This window comes from Sesamum indicum, linkage group LG10 (assembly GCF_000512975.1).
Source record: "Sesamum indicum cultivar Zhongzhi No. 13 linkage group LG10, S_indicum_v1.0, whole genome shotgun sequence".
NCBI classification, from domain to species: domain Eukaryota; kingdom Viridiplantae; phylum Streptophyta; class Magnoliopsida; order Lamiales; family Pedaliaceae; genus Sesamum; species Sesamum indicum.
The window spans coordinates 15,376,143-15,394,220 of NC_026154.1; the positions used below are offsets into that span (position 1 = coordinate 15,376,143).

The 18,078-nt window shown below is 35.7% G+C and overlaps 6 protein-coding genes across 7 annotated transcripts in view; 3 read left to right on the plus strand and 3 right to left on the minus strand.

Moving 5' to 3' along the window:
- Window positions 1–1,731, plus strand: part of LOC105172679 — a 2,442-nt gene extending 711 nt beyond the window's left edge. The window contains exon 2 of the mRNA XM_011094219.2: window positions 281–1,731. Coding sequence (XP_011092521.1) covers window positions 292–1,353 — 1,062 coding nt within the window. The 5' untranslated portion in view covers window positions 281–291 and the 3' untranslated portion in view covers window positions 1,354–1,731. The remainder of the gene's footprint in view (window positions 1–280) is intronic.
- On the minus strand, window positions 1,917–4,176 carry LOC105172678 (PXMP2/4 family protein 4). 2 transcript variants are annotated; one of them, XM_011094218.2, is made up of 4 exons: window positions 3,588–4,167; window positions 3,252–3,480; window positions 2,678–2,802; window positions 1,917–2,547 (listed from the first exon to the last, which is right to left on the minus strand). In XM_011094218.2, exons 1-4 carry the CDS (start codon window positions 3,978–3,980, stop codon window positions 2,464–2,466), a joined length of 831 nt encoding a protein of 276 aa, XP_011092520.1. In that variant the 5' UTR covers window positions 3,981–4,167; the 3' UTR covers window positions 1,917–2,463. The 2 variants fall into 2 exon arrangements, with proteins under 2 accessions (XP_011092520.1, XP_020552882.1); XM_020697223.1 differs by lacking the exon at window positions 2,678–2,802 and having other exon boundaries at window positions 3,588–4,176.
- Window positions 7,197–8,222, plus strand: LOC105172680. Its single transcript, XM_011094220.2, has 2 exons — window positions 7,197–7,371; window positions 7,725–8,222. The coding sequence occupies exons 1-2, from the start codon at window positions 7,304–7,306 to the stop codon at window positions 8,011–8,013; spliced, it is 357 nt and encodes a 118-aa protein (XP_011092522.1). The 5' UTR covers window positions 7,197–7,303; the 3' UTR covers window positions 8,014–8,222.
- On the plus strand, window positions 9,467–11,263 carry LOC105172682 (zinc finger SWIM domain-containing protein 7). Its single transcript, XM_011094222.2, has 5 exons — window positions 9,467–9,603; window positions 9,698–9,719; window positions 9,799–9,904; window positions 10,414–10,521; window positions 10,657–11,263. Exons 1-5 carry the CDS (start codon window positions 9,543–9,545, stop codon window positions 10,756–10,758), a joined length of 399 nt encoding a protein of 132 aa, XP_011092524.1. The 5' UTR covers window positions 9,467–9,542; the 3' UTR covers window positions 10,759–11,263.
- Window positions 10,982–12,539, minus strand: LOC105172681 (3-oxo-Delta(4,5)-steroid 5-beta-reductase-like). Its single transcript, XM_011094221.2, has 2 exons — window positions 12,399–12,539; window positions 10,982–12,293 (listed from the first exon to the last, which is right to left on the minus strand). Exons 1-2 carry the CDS (start codon window positions 12,435–12,437, stop codon window positions 11,163–11,165), a joined length of 1,170 nt encoding a protein of 389 aa, XP_011092523.1. The 5' UTR covers window positions 12,438–12,539; the 3' UTR covers window positions 10,982–11,162.
- LOC105172683 (upstream activation factor subunit spp27-like) lies at window positions 13,348–15,724 on the minus strand. The gene is made up of 2 exons (XM_011094223.2): window positions 15,340–15,724; window positions 13,348–13,763 (listed from the first exon to the last, which is right to left on the minus strand). The coding sequence occupies exons 1-2, from the start codon at window positions 15,628–15,630 to the stop codon at window positions 13,644–13,646; spliced, it is 411 nt and encodes a 136-aa protein (XP_011092525.1). The 5' UTR covers window positions 15,631–15,724; the 3' UTR covers window positions 13,348–13,643.

Consider the following 18,078-nt stretch of genomic DNA (forward strand, 5'->3'; position numbering starts at 1 on the left):
TTGGATTTGTCAAAAGGACTATTTATTTTTGTATTGCTTCCCCAGAAATAAAATTGAATCTTGTTATCATTGTAATAAGAAGAGTTCTTGCAGAACTTTAACTGAGCTGATCCATATCTGGGTGCTCTGTATTTTAATTTGTAGAGTATATTATAGTACCTATTAATTGGTAAGTATGGTAGTATGGTTGGTGAGGGGAATTCTAGATGATGTCAATGGTGCTTCTTATATTTATGTGCTGGAGTATTTATTGGGATCTGCTATTTTGGATGTTGAGCAGTTTAAACTAAAATGATGGTTGACCATCATTTTACTCGCATCGACACCATTGAGCTGAAAGATCTTATATATCAGAAGATTGGTCGCCAAAGAGCGGAAAAGTACTTCGATCAGCTACATAGATATTTAGGTTCAAAGCTTAGCAAGGTTGAATTTGATAAGAGCTGCATACAGACGATTGGGAGAGAGAATATCCCTCTTCATAATCGGCTGATTCGATCGATCGTCCAAAACGCATGTCAGGCTAAAGTTCCCCCTCAGAAAGCACGAAATGTTGACGTTAGAGTTGCAAATGGTTACCAGAGGAATTGTCTGCAGTCTGTTTACGGTGATGCATTTCCTCAGTCACCTCGCAAGTGTAGGTCTCCCTTCAACAGGGATCGCAAGGTCCGAGATCGGCCAAGCCCTCTTGGTCCGCTGGGTAAGAGTCCTAGCATCACGTGTGAAGAAACGGTTTCAAGAATACAAGAACAACAAAGTGTGGCGGAAGTGCATTGTCTGTGTAGCAGGCCTCCAATGGATGTCACATCAGTGGAAGAAGGGGAAGAGGTTGAACAGTTCTCTGGAATCCCCAGTTCTCAGAGCTGGAGATCTGTTACTGCTCCTTTTGGTGTTTCTGTTAACATGGATGGTGCTCATAAAGCTTGTCGTTCTAGTTTTTCGTATCATCACAGTTTTCTGGAGGCTTGTCAGAATAGTGGCGAGTTACCTGACACGAGATCTTTAAGGAGTCGTTTGCTGAAGAAGTTGGCATCAGAGGGAGTTGGAATTTCAATGGATAGTGCTAATCTATTAAATAACAGCTTGGATGTATTTTTGAAGAAATTAATTGAGCGCTGTATAGGCATTGCCAGATCACGGTGTACAGATCCTCATATTCTTGGAAAAAAGTTGGACAGTCAAATGATGTCCGGATTCAACAGAATAATACCTGGAAAAGATGCACAAGTACTAACACAACCGACATTTGTTAGTATGCTGGATTTTCGTGTTGCGATGGAGTCAGATCCTGTTATACTTGGGGAAGACTGGTCTGTCCAACTTGAGAAGATCTGCCATTACGCCTTAGAGTAAACTACACGATTTTGGGAGCAACTCATATGTCAAGCTAAACCAAATGAATTTCTAGATTTGAAAGTTAGCAGCCATATTTTTCACATGGCATTCCCAAGAATTGCCATGGAAAGCAAGTAGTTAATCATTAACAAAGCAGGAAATCAGTTTGCGGGCTGCCTATAGAAGTCAACAGTGTTAGCTGCTAGGAAGGGGAATATATATACAAGCAAGTTTTACTCATTTGATAGTTTTAACACCTCACAGCTGAGTTTTGTATCTCATTTATGTTGCATTGTGGAATAATTTGTTTAGTAAATATTAGCATCTGTCTTCATTGCTGCCTGTAGTTGTATTTCGAGGAAAGAAAGAAACAAATGTTGAAAGTCGTTACGAGTTTATTTCCGTGTTTTGATTGCATGAATCCAAACGATGCTTTTGCAACATTGCAGGCAGCAGCTTAAATGCATCTCCTTTTAATTCTGTTACTGCATTTGGCACTTTTCAGATATTTTATGCAGTCATCTGCCGCAGGGGAGGAGTTCTCGTAATAGATTTTTCTCTGGTGTTTTTGCTGCTGAATACCTATGACTTCGACACACTGAACTGGAGTGGTGAATTCAAGAACCATTTGCAAATCTGGGCTCAAAAGTCTTGTTTGCCAACTTTACAGAGGTCGTGAATAAGGTTGCTGGTACTGTTACATCCAAGTTTGGACAACAATCTAGTTTGATGTGTTCAGCAAGCTAATTGTAATTACTTCCTGGACAGAATGTAGAGTCATTTACGACCTCAAGAATTCGATACAAAGTGAAAAACTAGTTACATTATGGAAATATCTCAAATAATGCGTTTCATGGAGTACAACAATGCAGGTGGACAGAGCAGCTAACCTAGTACCACGAAATTAAACAAATATAAGCGGAGACAAAGAAACATTGTCGTTTACGGACAGAATCAACAACTAAATAGTCTTCATTAGTTTCTGCTGAGGACTTTAAGGCCAAGAAAATGACTCAACTCTGCTCAAACAACGAGGAAGTCTAACCCCTTCTGATCCTGCTTTGTCCACATGCACTAAATAATATCTTGCAAGGTATGGAGTTTGTCTTGAAGATTCATTACAACTTCTCAACTCGAACTAACTTTTGCTAAGCTCGCCATGTAAGTCAGGTAAACTGTCCACAGATATGAAAATGAATTGCTCACCAGAGGCTGCCATAGTCGAAAGCACAAAAACCGTTAGCCTGTCTTTGTGACATATCATTTGATATAAACCAGAAGTCACGGTATGGGAGTGAGCTGTGGAGGGAAGCCTAAAAGAGCCAATATACAGCAATCTCACCTGTAAATGAACCGGGACGAATCTGAATGTCACAAAATCACATACTGGCCAATACATAATGCCACTGATCAAAGTAGGAATCAAATCTCGTTTCAATCTCGCAACAATCTCAGAGCAACTTTCTCCTGAGAATGACAACAAAAGTGGACTCATCAGAAACTCGAATTACATGCAGCTGAAGAGCTTTGATTCCTACTTTGATCACTGTCATCTCCCCTCAAGCAGAAAACATGTTCTGCACCGCAGCTACAGAATTCATTCCAACGACATCACAACAAGAAACATGCCACAATTTGCACTCATATAAAGTGTTTCCATTCATTGTACAAATGCAAACACAACAATCATTCGTCAACACTGGAAGAATAGAAACAATGCTCTGCTAAAGCTCAAGAGCCGCTTCGACAAAATTACTAGAACTATATCTATTCACAGAATTAAGCACACCGGGACTAACAAATCAGATGCTTTATGCACACCAGTGCACACCAATGCTTTATTCACATGTTTAAACTAAAATAGAAACCCAAACTGTAGATATTGAGTGCTATAACAAAGTGAAGTTTTCTTATACCTTGTAAAGCAGCATTAACAGAGAAGAATACAGTAGTCGCCGTTGGCCCATAAACAGTCTGCCCCAAAGCCATTTTCTTCAAAGTGGATAAAAGATCACGCTTTGGGAACACTCTCGACACTAAATTGAACCAATAATGCAATGAAGGGCCTATGATTACCAACCCGTATCCAGCCATTCGCAGAGTCCTCACCAGATCATACCCCTCTGAATTTTCCGCAGCAATTGTCTGTAGGAAAAATTGATTCATCCAAATCATATTAACACTGGCAACAAAGAGAAAACCAAGAAAAGGGTATATTTTTTCCACTATTTTTTTTCGGTTTTAGAGGATACCTGAGAGGATAAATCCGCGACGGTGTAAATGAAGGCAGAGGTGATGCTTTTGGTGGCAATGGGTCGGGTCTGGATCATACCCAAGTACCAGCCTACCAACCCGAATTTAGGAGAAGAAGACGAGACCCTGGGGGAGAAAATAGAGGATATTTTGGTGGGAGCGGAGAACTGCAGCTCTTTGGTTTTCCGAGAAATGAAGTGGGGGAAAGGGGAACACCATTTGCATTGCTGGAATTGGTGCCTGAGATGATTGCCCATTTTCTTATGGGCTGAGACTGGCGGGTCGGGTATGGAATGCTTGGTGCTCTGCTGCAAGAAGCGGTGGAGGGAATGGTGGCGGAGGTGGGCTTTTAGGTGGCCGTTTTTCATCAATGCGGCGGCGGCGGCGGCCATGATTCGAGAGAGCTCTCTCCCAGTTTTATGGCGTGGGGTTTTACGCTGAGGTTTTGGGAGAAAAGTAGACGGGAAAATGTCGGGGGTTTATATGTAGGCGCGTGCGTGGGTGAAGACGCTTGAAACGTCAAACATGAGTGCGTGGCGGGAGACCGGGCAACTGGCAACCTATTAACTATCACCCACTATTGGTTGACACGTGGTGAAAACTTACAGTATTTGCTATTTAGTCCCTTGAGGAGGGGTCAGACTCAGGAGCTTTCAATTGCTAACTTTTGTGCTTTTCCCTGTCCTCCGACAACACACTACTGTATATGCTATGAAATAATTTCAAATTTTATAAAAATAATTATTTTTTTATTTTAGAAATAGGTATTCCAAGTATTAAAAATATAAATTATTAGGAATCTAATTTTTATAATTGATATATTTTAAAACTTCTTACTTTCTAAAAAGGAGTTATAAAATCTTAATATGATATTTTGGCCAAATTTCAGTTTATTGTTTTGAAAATATTAAAAGCACTTTCGTATTCTTAAAAATAAGTTAAGAATTTCGTATTTTGAAAAATTTGCTTTCAATTAGGAACTAATGGAAGTTGAAATATCTGACCTAATTAACATATTATACACTCCCAAACGCCACATAATTTAATTGCCAAAACTTAATCTTCTTACAACCTCTTTATTATAAATTTAAATCCTACAAATATGTAGGTAATATTTTTTTGTCAATATATATTTTAGGGATAATTGCACTTTCCTTTACTGAAGTTTGGTATAAATACACATAGACCCCATGTGGTTTGAAAAATTATATCTCACATCCCTGATGTCTGCTTCAGTCTAACAAATAAGTCCACCCATTAGTTAAAATTTATTGAATTTGCTGATATTTGACAAAAAAAAATTAAATAAGAATTAATACTTACTATCGATTGAGGATTACTGAAACAAGTCAAATAACTATTTTTGGACTAAACTATCTTTATAACGATAAAAATGTATCTCCTCATATGCATTAACGCGTGAAGTCGTATGAGATTAATTTGGTCAAAAAGATTTATTGGACCAGCAATAAGTTAGTAATAAGTCAATTAGGGGTTAATATAGAATTTTTTGTTAATATTAGCAAATTCAGTGAATTTGACTAACAGATGGATTTATTTGTTACATAGAAGCAAACTCGGGGATGTTAAATGTAATTTTTCAAACCATAGGGGATCTACGTATAATTGCATCAAATCTCAGGAAATGAGAATGTAATTATCCCTCTATTTTATATTAATCATTGACATAAATATATTAAGTATTATAATTGAAAATCATAATATAATTATAATAAATTCACTAAAAAAAAATATTACGGACACTCAATGATAGATTAAAAGTACTTTTATTAAGTATTATAATAAATATTTTTATTTTGTCTGATGATACTTTGGATATCCATTTTTTCTCAAGGCCTTTGGGTATCCATTTATTAAAGTCCAAAAGAACCCAATTGACCCAAGAGTCCAGCCTAATTAAGGTAAAATCACTAGACCAAAATGTACTAACCCAAAAGAACAAAGGACCACCTCAAGCCCAACTAAAATTTGTCGGCAAGATCGAGCTAGTCCAGGTCCAGTTTTAGTTTGCTAGTGGCCCAACTAGCTCAACTGATACATCAACAACACTTTCCACCTCGAATGACACGTCAACATAGCGGCAGAGATATATAAAGCTTACCAACTAAAAGTTTTGGAATTACGTCTACATGTAACTAATTCTCCCTAGCTAAATATGTTGTTTTTCTGCTAATGTGGCAGGTTTTGTTCTTGTTCGCATAAGACAGAGATGACGTAACATACAACTAGACAAATGTTATCTAATGAAATTAACTAGACTTCTTAAGAAATTTGAGGGTATCCAGATTGTGCTCCGCCGCCTCCCCAAACTCCTCATCTGACTCCTATAATAGGGTAATTTCACACATTAACTATTCACACGAATTTTTCGATCATTTTTCAAATTACGAATATTAAACCTCTCATTTTCATAGTACTCCACACTTTTTTTCCATAATATTTCAGCACTGAGCTTACTGAATTAATTCTTCAAATTCTCATTTTAATTTTTGTCAAGGCCTTTCGCAACTTAAACATTGGAGTTCTAACTCCTCTCAGCCTCCCAAAAATCTTAAAACTCCAAGATCAATCCTTCAACATCTTATAATTTTGTTTCTTGAAAAAGCACATCACCAAGAATAACATAATTTTAGAAAGTGAAGACCCTTTAACTAAAGTACGTATGTTATTTTTTATGTTAAAAAAATTAAACAAAAGATAATTGAATGTCAAAAATAGTATTTTACGTGATGAAGTTGTTAAAGCATGCAAGAACCGTTTACTTATATGGCATGAGCCCTTTATTTAAAAGTTAAATATTTCTAATTACAGTTTTAAACTTAGTCGTTAATTAATGTAAACTTGAGCTATATATTGGGAATTAAATTCCAAACTAGAGAAGCATATACAAAGGAGAGGCTACCTTTTTTTTCTCAACTCATTTCACAGCTAAAAAGGACACTTTCAAGAACTTTTTAGAAGTAATATTATCTCGAAACCGGGATTAAAAAAAAGAAGTAAGATTACGGGCAGTATGAATTTTTTGAGACTCTTTTATGTGCCTCTACAATTATAAAATTTGCCTACCTCTATATGTATTGAAGTCAATTTTCATAACTGCAGAGGCACGTAAAATAGTCGAAAAATTCTCATATTGTACTAGTGATTCCTCGAGCACGCCTAATATTGAAGTTAAATTTTATTCGAATTTTTTAATAAAAATATTTCGAAAAACTAAAAAGAACCGTAAATGTGGAGGAAGCTGCAAGATAATTTAGATGTTGCATCAAAGAATATATGTAGTGCAAAAGATTGAAAAGAAGGATGGTACAAGAGAAAAGTACATGAATTATGGTACTAAGGCACCTCCTTAGCCTGTCCAAAGGAATCCATGAATGAGGAGTTTATTAGGACCACAGATTACCCCATCGAACAACCTTATTCAAAGCAAAAAGGCTTCAATTCTTCCCGTTTTCCACACCCTTTTTCTTTATACCTGTCCTGTCCCACTCAAAACCCTACCTTCATCAGATAACATCAGAATTTATTCTACTATATTATTTCACTTATTTACACACACACACACACATATATATATAGGTGTGTGTGTGTGTATGTATATTAGTTTGCAAAGGAGGAGTCATCATATAATTTTGATATCTATATATAAATATTTGGAGTTCGAGAGCAGTAGTGATCAATCAGATAGAGGTGTATGGCCAGAGCTGGAATATTGATCAAGAATTACACTAAGGTGTTGTCTGTGGGGCCTTTCAGCTCAGTGTATGCTTCTGATCTACTCTTGTTTTTTTCCTGTCTGAATGTCATGATGCATTTCTCCGACGTCTGTGTGTTGGTACGATGCCTATTTTTTGCAATAATATGTCGACCACAAAGCAATTCTAGCTGCAATCAACCCTAACGAAAATATTATGTAAATGGAGAAATTATCCATCCCTCAAATCTAAATTCAATCCAAATGCACCCTTAAAAGTTTCATCAGCCAACCTACAGCAACGAAGAAGCATCGAAAATAGTGTCTTCATAATTACTCTCCGAAGGTTAAATTAAACCTAAAATCTCGAGAATATTATACATATTCGTTATATCATGTCTATATATATACACGCATGCAGGCCAGGAATAGGATTTCGACGTTGCATGAGCAAGACGGTGGCGGCGCAAAATCATCATACAAAGAGTAGCAACAAAGTGACGCAGGGGCCGGCGAAGGAGGAGGAGTGGGTGCGGGAGGATACGGGGAGCTGCTGGATGCCCCACCCGCGAACGGGGATATATTTTCCGAAAGGCCAAGAATGGGTGATGGAGGATATCCCGAACGACGCAGCTTCCTTTGATTGTACGTTCTGGTTGAGGAGCATTGACGGGGTTGATCATGACAAGCCAGACCCTCATCATATATAATCCCATCCACCATTAATACCCTAGTTACGGATTTGGTGATACTGTTCATGTAAATTTGTACCCACATAAGCTATAAGTCGTTGGATCAATCCAACAATTTGCAGCTTATGTGAATATAAAATTCACAAAAACAGTATCGAATTTCCCATCTAGGCACCTATATATATATATATATATCCCTTATATGTAATACGAATAATTATTAGTAAATAATTTTGTGGTGTTTTCACTACTCAAAATTTGCTTATATTTTAAGTGCATGTTTGGGAGAACTATTGAAATAGATTTTTTTTTTAAAACAAATGCTCAAATAAGTGTTTTTTTTTTTTTTTTAAAATTGTGTTAAACATGTCCTCCAAAGTTAGAAAGTGGAGCTTGTCAGAATATTACATTCAAATTTAACTATTTTTTTTGTAATTTACTCAAATAATTTTGATAAAAATTAATCTTGAGCAAACATAATTCTCACGTAAGTCTTGTGTTTTACGACAACCTTTTTTTCTTTTTTCCAATTTTTTCTTGCATACGTTAGAATTGGAATAAAAACCAATTCTTAACATGGAAGAGTAACTGCTTCTCACTCCCTAAAAGAACTTTTGAAAAAATGACTTATTCTAAAAGTACATTTAATATTGATTGCCAAATATTCTAAAAAAAGTTATCATCTTTCTTTTTAGGGAAAAGTATTATTTTAGTCCGTTAAGTATTTCTAATTTTAGTTTTAGTCCGATAACTATGTCCATTTTTGTTTAGGTCCAGTAACTTATGAAATTGCTTACTTTTAGTCATCTGGCAGATTTTCGAACAATTTTATCCCTATGAGTGCATATGGACTAAAGCTGCCTTTCAAAAGTTGCATAGGGGTAAAATTGTCTGAAAATCTATCAGATGACTAAAAGTAAGCAATTTCGTAAGTTACTGGACCCAAATAAAAATGGACATAGTTATCGGACTAAAATTAAAATTAGGCATACTTAGCGGACTAAAATAATACTTTTTCCTTCTTTTTATTACTAATTAAAATGAAACAATAGATAAACATATTAAGGAAACTAATTAGATTAAATAATTTTATTACATATTGAGAAATTTTATATATATATATATATATATATATATTATGTGATAATTTAATATAAAGGTCAAATTATATTGACATTCCATGAGATCAAATCAAAATATCGAACATCCTATATTTTTTGTAAAATTACACTCTCTATTTAAATTCAAAACTTACACAAACGCTCTGTAAAAAACGTTCACGGACACCTAAGGGGTGTAACTATAATTTTACAAAAACATAGAGTATTTGTATAATTTGATCTAATTTAAGGGGATGTCAATATATATAAGTTGTAACGAAATAAAGGTAATTGTTACTTTACTACTACCCAGGGGGAGTTTATTATTTATTAACCCCATAAGTTTTGTTTATCTTATTTTAACCCCCAAATCAAATAAGAAATAAACCCAACCATTGTTTCCTTTTGGGTGTAGTGTTCCGACATTTTCGAAGCGAAGGGTTTAGGATGAGCACTTGTAGTTTGGTAGCAGAATCAGTTTGGCAAGCAATCGAATCCACCCATTCAGGTCATTTCCATTTCAATTTTCGCTTCTCTTACTCAAAATTTTAAACTTACCGACATTGTTCTTGCCTATTTTTGGATGACCTGCGCTCCGACAGTGAGCGATGATCAGCTGTCGATGTGAGTGTCTCTGCTGCTGTTATTCCGGTGCCTGGGTACGATTTCTTTTGCGGTTTATGAATGTGTAGTAATGCTGCAGATTGCATTTTATATTTGGGAAGAATTTCGAGAGAGCGACCAGGATTGTTGATCAAGGCGGTGTGCGGAGGATTTCTGGACACTCAACTGCTCGTTCAATTTTTCAGGTTTTTTTTCCCTAAGCTGTAAGTTAGATTTAGAATTGATTGAAGGGGTGTTTTGAAATAGCTTCTGTTTTTGTGGTGCCGATGAGATTGTAGGGAGCGTTTGAAAATAAAAATTAACAGTGAAAAAAAGTTGGATTTGAAGTGATTGTAAAAACAGCTTTTAACATTTACAATTTTACCTATAAGATGCAAAAATTGGTATCAAGCAAGAACACTCATCTCAAACTTATTTTCAGCAATAAGCTAATAAAGTTTATTTTTACATTTGCAAACACCCCCTAGAACATATTAATAATTTCAAATCAAATGATGTATTAAAGAAGCACTTAAAGACTAGTCATATTTGTAGAATTCGAATTCATAGTTATGCCTAGGATATATGGGTTATTGAGTATTGGTTGTTGGAATAATTTCTTCCTTGTTCTTGAAAAGAAAAAAAAAGAAGGGATTTATAAGTATCTGAATTTTGGAGGTTTGGATTTTCTGAGAAGTATGTGTTTGTTGTTCAGGTGGTAGGAGAATCACGGAGGAAGGAGGAATATCTGTGCTTTGCGGAACACTACTGTGCCTGTTATTCATTCTTCTATGACATTGTCAACAAAGGGGAGCAGCTCAGTGTTAGATGATATTTACTCTTTTCTTGCATTGCTCCTCCTCCCGCTCCCCCAGATTTAGACATATTACAGAGATGTTCTATAATTCTAAAAAATTACACTGTCTGCTGCAATCTTATTAATTTCTTCGTTTTTCAGTGTAAGCATCAACTAGCCGCAAGACTTGCTGCCTCGACTGGGACATGCATTGATGTTAAGGTTTCTGACGAGGAATTGGCCTTGCTGCTGGCCAAGCTCTGATATCTCCCAGCAACAAATATGTCAAGACTTGCCTTTTGAGATTTTTTATTCTTTGAAGCAGTTAGTATATGTTATAGCTCAATTTTACTTGTCTCATTTCAGATTGAGTTTTAGTCTCCTGAATCTTCAGCTTCTTTACATTATTAGCAAGTCTTCAGCATTCTCTTACCTAGGACGAACAGAGAGAAAGCAGCAAAGACAGATAATCCAATCAGTATCTCAATAACATTATTAACTAAAGATTCATTGTCATAACTTATTACAGTCCCACATCAAACATTGAGATAGCATAAACATCATCTTCTGCGTTTTTCTTACACCAAGATTATTCAATAGAGTGCAGATGCACACTACCCCATTCGCCCAGAAAAACAATTACCTAGGATATGAACTGACCTAGCAAATTAAGGAACAATCTTGTAAGCTTTTACCTTATCAATCCAAGAAACAAACGAATTCTTGGAGTTCCTAAATCCTAGAAACCCATGTTCCTTGCTCTTGTTCATAGTATCCAAAAAACACTCGTTCCCAAGAATAACATCACCAAACCACCAAATCCCAACATCCTCCAACTTAGTCTGCATCAACTCCTTCTCCTTCACAATTTCATCCCAAACAGGGCCTTTATCCTTCATCAGCTCCTGCAAAGTCAGCGTCTGCCCCTCCTCATACTTCCCACACTCCAATCCAAACTGCTCCGCCAACACCTTCCAAAAATGCTTCCATTTAAACACATCACCATTGCTCACATTGAACGCCTCATTCTTTGCAAACGGATCAACCGCGGCCCATATCTGATGCTCAGCGATCAGATCAGCATCAGAGCAATCCGAGTAACCGTCCCATGCTGCCTTACACCCCGGAAACCTCAAAACCTTCCCCTCATGCTTACAAATAGCAGCGTAAACACAAAGGGTCACCATCAAATTCATCATACTATATGGGGAGAACCCGAATATGTTACCGGGTCGGTGCACAGACCAGGTTAAACCCTCCTTCTTTTTAACCTCCTCAAACAAGATATCCTCAAGAGTGTAGTAAAAATTCATGTAACTCAAACGGGGCAAGTCTTCTGTATATGGAGGATCATGGGTTTCTATCTTTCCATACGACTCAAATGGCCCCATGTAATGCTTCCTCCCAGTCTGCAAACAAATATGCTTTAACCGGGGGCAATTTGGGATAACTGCATCAAGAACATTTTTAAGCATTTTGCCATTGACTTGGCAATTCTCGGCCTCGGTGGGTTTGTTGGCCCAGGTGACGTAAAACAGGTGGGTGATATCAGTGAGAGTTGAGAGCTTGGCCCGGGTGTCATCCGGGTCGGAAATGTCACAGCGGATGTAGTTGACCCGATTATCATCGTTCCAGTTGGGGCGGGGCCGGCGGGCGACGCCGTAGACCTTCCATCGGCCGCCAGGGGTGTCAGCGAGGGGGAGGATCTCGGCCAGGCTGCTCCCAACGATTCCAGTAACTCCGATGATCAGGGCTACGCTCTGGTAAGTTACGGCTGTGTCATCTTCTTCGAATTTTTTCTGTTTCGATCAATTACGGATCAAATTCCACAAACTGACAATCATAACGAACCAATGTCTGAATAAGATATTTATAAGAAGAGTGATGGATGATGGAGGACTAACCTTTGCAGCGCCGATAGCTCCAGCCCACCACCAGCTCATTTTTCAGCCTGGGGAAATGGGAGTTCTGAGGGTTTGAAGGTATTCAGCTCTAACGAAATTCGCTTGTAATATGTTTGTTGGGAAGCACAGCTTTCGTTCATACGTATTGCTGCATTTAATCACTGCCTTAAATCTTGGTTTTCATTTTTTTAATAAATCATTATCAGCACGAGGAATGAATTTGCCTGGTGCTAAATCGCTGATATGATAAGATGCACTTGTTGAATATAATTTAAAAAAATAATTAATTATATAATAAATATATCATATTTATTTCATAAATAAATTGATTTAATACACCATAATTTGGGTAGAATATTTTATATATAAAATAATCGGATAAGTGATAACCAAATAATTCACAGAGAAAGGAATAGGAGTGATCTCGACATCAATCATACCACAACATTCTCACGTCTGGAGCTTTTCTTTTCTTTTTTTCAATTTTTGTCCCACATCAAGACGACGTATCCCCCATATAAACAGATCACGTGAAAGATAAAAGAAATAGTCAAGCAGCATCTCCATAAATAGTTGATTGGGGTTCAAAACTATACATGTCAACCTTAATTACCTAGACCACAATGTTATAACTATAGTCTTTCCCAAGCAAGCAGAGCATAAACTGAAAAGTTTGTCAATTTAGGATAAACGTTCACATTTTTAAGCAATGTTGAATGGCTGAACAAACAATGAACAGAGTTGATCCACAAGGTTAAACTTATAGGCTGGCATTAGATTTCATCATAAGAGGAGTCTTTCGTATACAAATGCTGACTATACCACCAGCAAATTACCATAATTTTCTGCCCAGCCTGCATCTTACACCAGCAGATTTTCACAACGGCAATAGCAAGCCGAATCTAAGCACGCCAAACTCAACACAAATGTTGATTGATTATATGCCAGATTAGACAAATCAAATATAAACCATAGAGCATTATAAGTGCCTAAAGATTTGAGATAGATTAAGAATGCAGACATAGATTACAATTCAAGTCCCACAAGTGGATCCAAAAGGCAAAATTACTCATTCATGAGTGTTCCTCTTGTTGATGAGCTGAGAGCTCCAAATCTCATCTGTAAAGGAAAGCAAAGCTTGTCTGCTAGTGTTTCCTAAAGACTACCAACATAAACTTCATTTACAAAAAGAGTGCTTTCCTCTCAAGATGCAGATGGCCTTAGCCCTCTTAGGCACCCAGTTTCTCACTTCAAAAAGTGTGGATTAAGCAAACCAGCAATCTCAAGGAAGCCGACCCGATCTCTTCCTCCAAAAATTTTCTTCAGTTTCTCATCACAGATGATGACCTTTTTGTCTGCAGGATCCTGAAATGAAGAGAAATCAGTTATACTCCATCTGTAGATGCACAAGAACAAAAGGTAAGCAAGTAAAATATAGAAATCACTAAATTGGCCTTGGTGGGCAAAATCAGAAATGAGCATAATACAGGGTGCAATAACTGTAGACATGATGGACTTTGCCTTTCAATTTCTATAATAGAATCTTGACTAGATAACCCCTGGGACAAAATCAGCAATATTTCAACCAAATGCAATATCAAAAAACTTCCATGTAAAACATGTATAGAGCATATCAGGAATGCAGCAAATCACCAATAACCAGCCTGGTACATAATGGTTTCATGTGCAGTCTTCAATTGGAGGAATATGAACCTACACAGGTTCCTTCTCATCCAATTTATGGTGAAATGTGTGGACACAAATGTTTGATAAAACCACATACATATATTAAAAGTCAGTTCGGTACTTAATTCAGAAATAAGTAGGAAAAACTAAATCAGAAAACATGAAAAGATGGGCTGTATGATTTATGAAAAATCCATGCTTTTTCATATAACCAAACTTGTGTGGAAAAACCGCAAAAAACACATGATTCCTTTTTTTTTTTTGGTATTTCGAACACAAAAAGATCCAAAGATAACATTGACAACTTCAAATCTGAAGCTCCGTAGATCTGTGAACTGTTCTTCTACCATACAATGTAGTGGAAGTTAATTATCTCCTTCTTCCTGCATTATATTCTACCACTGCCACAACTACATGCAGAAATGCTACTGGTTTAAAAAAATAAGCAAGGGTTGTTCCTCAAAGTCAGCTAGTTAATCTGTTGGTGAATGGACATGCAACCAACCATTACAAGAGTCAGCAACTGAAAGAATGTTGACGTCAAAAGTTATCCTTAGCAACTTCAGCACAAAATTTCATTAATGATAGGGACCCTTTGCAACAATATAAGTTCTTAACAAAGCTTCTTCCAGTACCTAGTAGCCTACTGGTACTAGAAGCCACTATATTTGTCTCAAAGTAAAATAGATATAGAATTCACTGAAAATGGCACATCATATCTGGCGAACAAAATTTAGGAATCATAAAACACAAAACTTCAAAATCCAGACTCCAGTGCACAAATACACCCAATAGTTATACTTAAGCAAATACTATTAGCTACCTATTTAAGAACCCTCTCTTGATCAATACATGAAACCGAATCTCAAGCTTAAGAACTGCATTTTAGGTAAAATATATATGTAAATACCCAATTTAACAATGACAGCATACTTTATCTACATCATATACATAGATAAAAATTGAAATAATCAGCAGATAAACCTCCTGTATAAACAGAAATAACAAGAAGCTACATAGTAACCAGAACCTAACACCTTCACTCTTTAACATCAGAATTGAACAATACAGTCGCCAATTCCAAAGACAATAATTCCCCAATTAAATTCACTAACCATCACAAATAAGGGAAAATAAATACGTCTAGCCAAATATTCCGCATACGAAAACTATAGGAGGAAAATAAATACACAGTTACACAACTGCGAAAAACAAACTAGTGTTTCGCCATACAAGTGTAGCGCAATGCATATACCTGAAGATTGTGTTGTTTGATGTAAGCCCAAATCTCTTTGAGCGCTTGAGTACGAGGAATCTCAGACACGCCGCCGAGGAACGCCTGCATTTCCGGCGACACCCTGCGCGGCTTCATTATTCCCCTCGGCTCCCGCTTGTTCGTCTCCGTAGCCGGCTTCGAAACCGCCGCTGTGATGCGCACAGGGCGCAGATTAACCGGAAGAAGCTTGACGGGGACAGAAGACGGCTTCGAGAACGACACCGCTCCGCCCGCAAAGAGACTCGAACAGACGCCCAAAGACAAAGCCATCGTGCAGCAGTGTACCACAATACGTATAATAGGGTTTATGTATAGGTTTCAGTAATTGAAGTGGAAGGCGAAGAGGTGAGAAGATAAGACTCAGGAAAAGAGTGGCAAATGGGTTTCTCTGTGTGAAGTTAAGACCCGAACCGCACATTCCGGACCGGGTCAAAAGCTTTCTGGACTATCTCCATATCCGGATTCCGGAATACTTCATCACTTAAAAAAAAATCAATATTTTGATATTCATTAAAATAATTGATCACACAATTATTTTGACATTTTTCTCAAATTTCGATCCAAGAGCTTGAAGCGTATTTTTGGGTATAAATGTGTAATCTCCTCCAAATTTATTGACAAAGTGCGTATCACCTTAAAATTTGATATTAAGACTTGAAGTTGATGTCAAGAAAGACATCGAACCTTCACGGTTGCATTGCTTGGTCATGGCATAGAGCTTTCTGGCTTCAATCATTCTGATTTGTTGTGTGCCGAATGAAATGACTTGTGTGTAATGTTGTATGTACTCTTTTGTTGTGTGATAGAGATCTTTACTTATAGACGGCTTTGACTTACAGCTTCGGCTCACTCCTATTGGATTTGGACACCTTAGACTTTGATATGAATCCATCAGCAGTCCAGTTGTATTTGAATACATTTTGATCCAATTACCTAATCCAAAATAAAAAATAATTTGTATTTATCTTGAATTAGTCCGTCAAAATACATAAAACTCAAATTTAATATAAATATTTATGCGAATTTGTCGTATGGAAGAAGAAATAAAGTTCAAATTTATTATGAATTTTGATTGAAATCTAATTATTATTGAATCTATTTTTAGCTTTTAATTGGTATTTTATTTTAGATTTTTTATATCAATAATAATAATAACCAAAAAATTCAATAAAAGTATATTACACAATTCACATAACAAAAACCAACCATTATATTTATTTATTACAGATGTATGGATACAACCTTAGTTATGAAAGTGAAATTACTGTTATGCCCTCCTCCAATAAATACATTGACAAGGTTTTTTTTTTAAAAAAAGGTGGGAAAGTGGGGTGGAACCCCAATAAACCCATCATAAATGATTCTGTATTTCGTTTTGTACAGGTGACTTATTCTCACAAAAACGAAGACGTAATTATATGGGAATCAATATATATGTTAGGATATACGTCTAATTTTATCAAATGCCTTAAGAAGGATACGAATCAACATTATAGGTGTGATAATATTCTACTTTAATTACTAGACTGCAACGATTGACGTTGTCAACGAGGCTTATTTGTCAATTCATCACAATTATAAAATTATTAATTTGAAAATAATACAATAATATAGAAGTTATTTTATGGGGTATTATTGATTAGTGTAGATTATTACGTGTTCCTTTAAAATTTATCATAATTATAAACATTATCTTATTATTTGAAAATTTATAAATATGCCCCTACGGTTAACCACCATTTAAAAAATATTTCTCTATAATGGACTATTATGAGAGAATATTCATCAAATAATCATTAATTTGAGAAGTATTTATAATTTTTAAAACAATAAAAACGTGTCTATAATTATATTAAATTTAAAAAAAATGGGTCATAATTTACCCAATTGATTGCCATGTGAGTATCATAAATTTGTTGCAATTAAATCTATTCATTACCATGTGAATGTCATTATTTGTGAAAACAAACTTCAACTTGAATTTTGTACTCCCACTTCACACTCCATACTCATTCATTAGTGTAGTATGCTTTTGTCCTACGGTCAAATAATTTAGAAAAATTAAAATAATAAATATTAATTCAAATGAATTTATATTACAAAATCAATAATTTTTATATCATTTACAAATCAATAATTCATTGCGTTTATTGCAAGTATTTTTTAATTGGAAGGACCTCAATCAATTGTCTATAAACTATATATTCAATTTTTTGGTGGTACTTAAATTAGTCATATCAATATTTGTGTTGATTGTTTACATGTGTGATGACTTGTATATTTTTACCGTTGAATGCAAAAATCCATGAGCGCATTATAATTCTATTATTTTTTTTATTTACCAGATATTTAACAATATTAAATGATATCAAAAGAAAAATAAAGAGAATTTTTAAATTTTTAAGAAGATCAATAGAGGAGAAAAGGGACAAGACTATAGTATTTCATTATTATTATTATTGTTGTTGTTGTTATTATAATGGGTAAATAGCAATTTACCCCCTGTGATATCGAAAATGAACACATTATCCCCTTATGAAAAAAAAATATAACAATTTATCGCCTTGTACTTTTTAAAATGAAGTAATTTACCTCCTTATACAGGGAGGTAAATTGCTTCATTTTAAAAATTATAGGGGGTAAATTGTTGTATTTTAAAAAATAAAGGGAGGTAAACCGCTATTTAATTATTCATAAGAAGGTAATTTGCTTATTTGC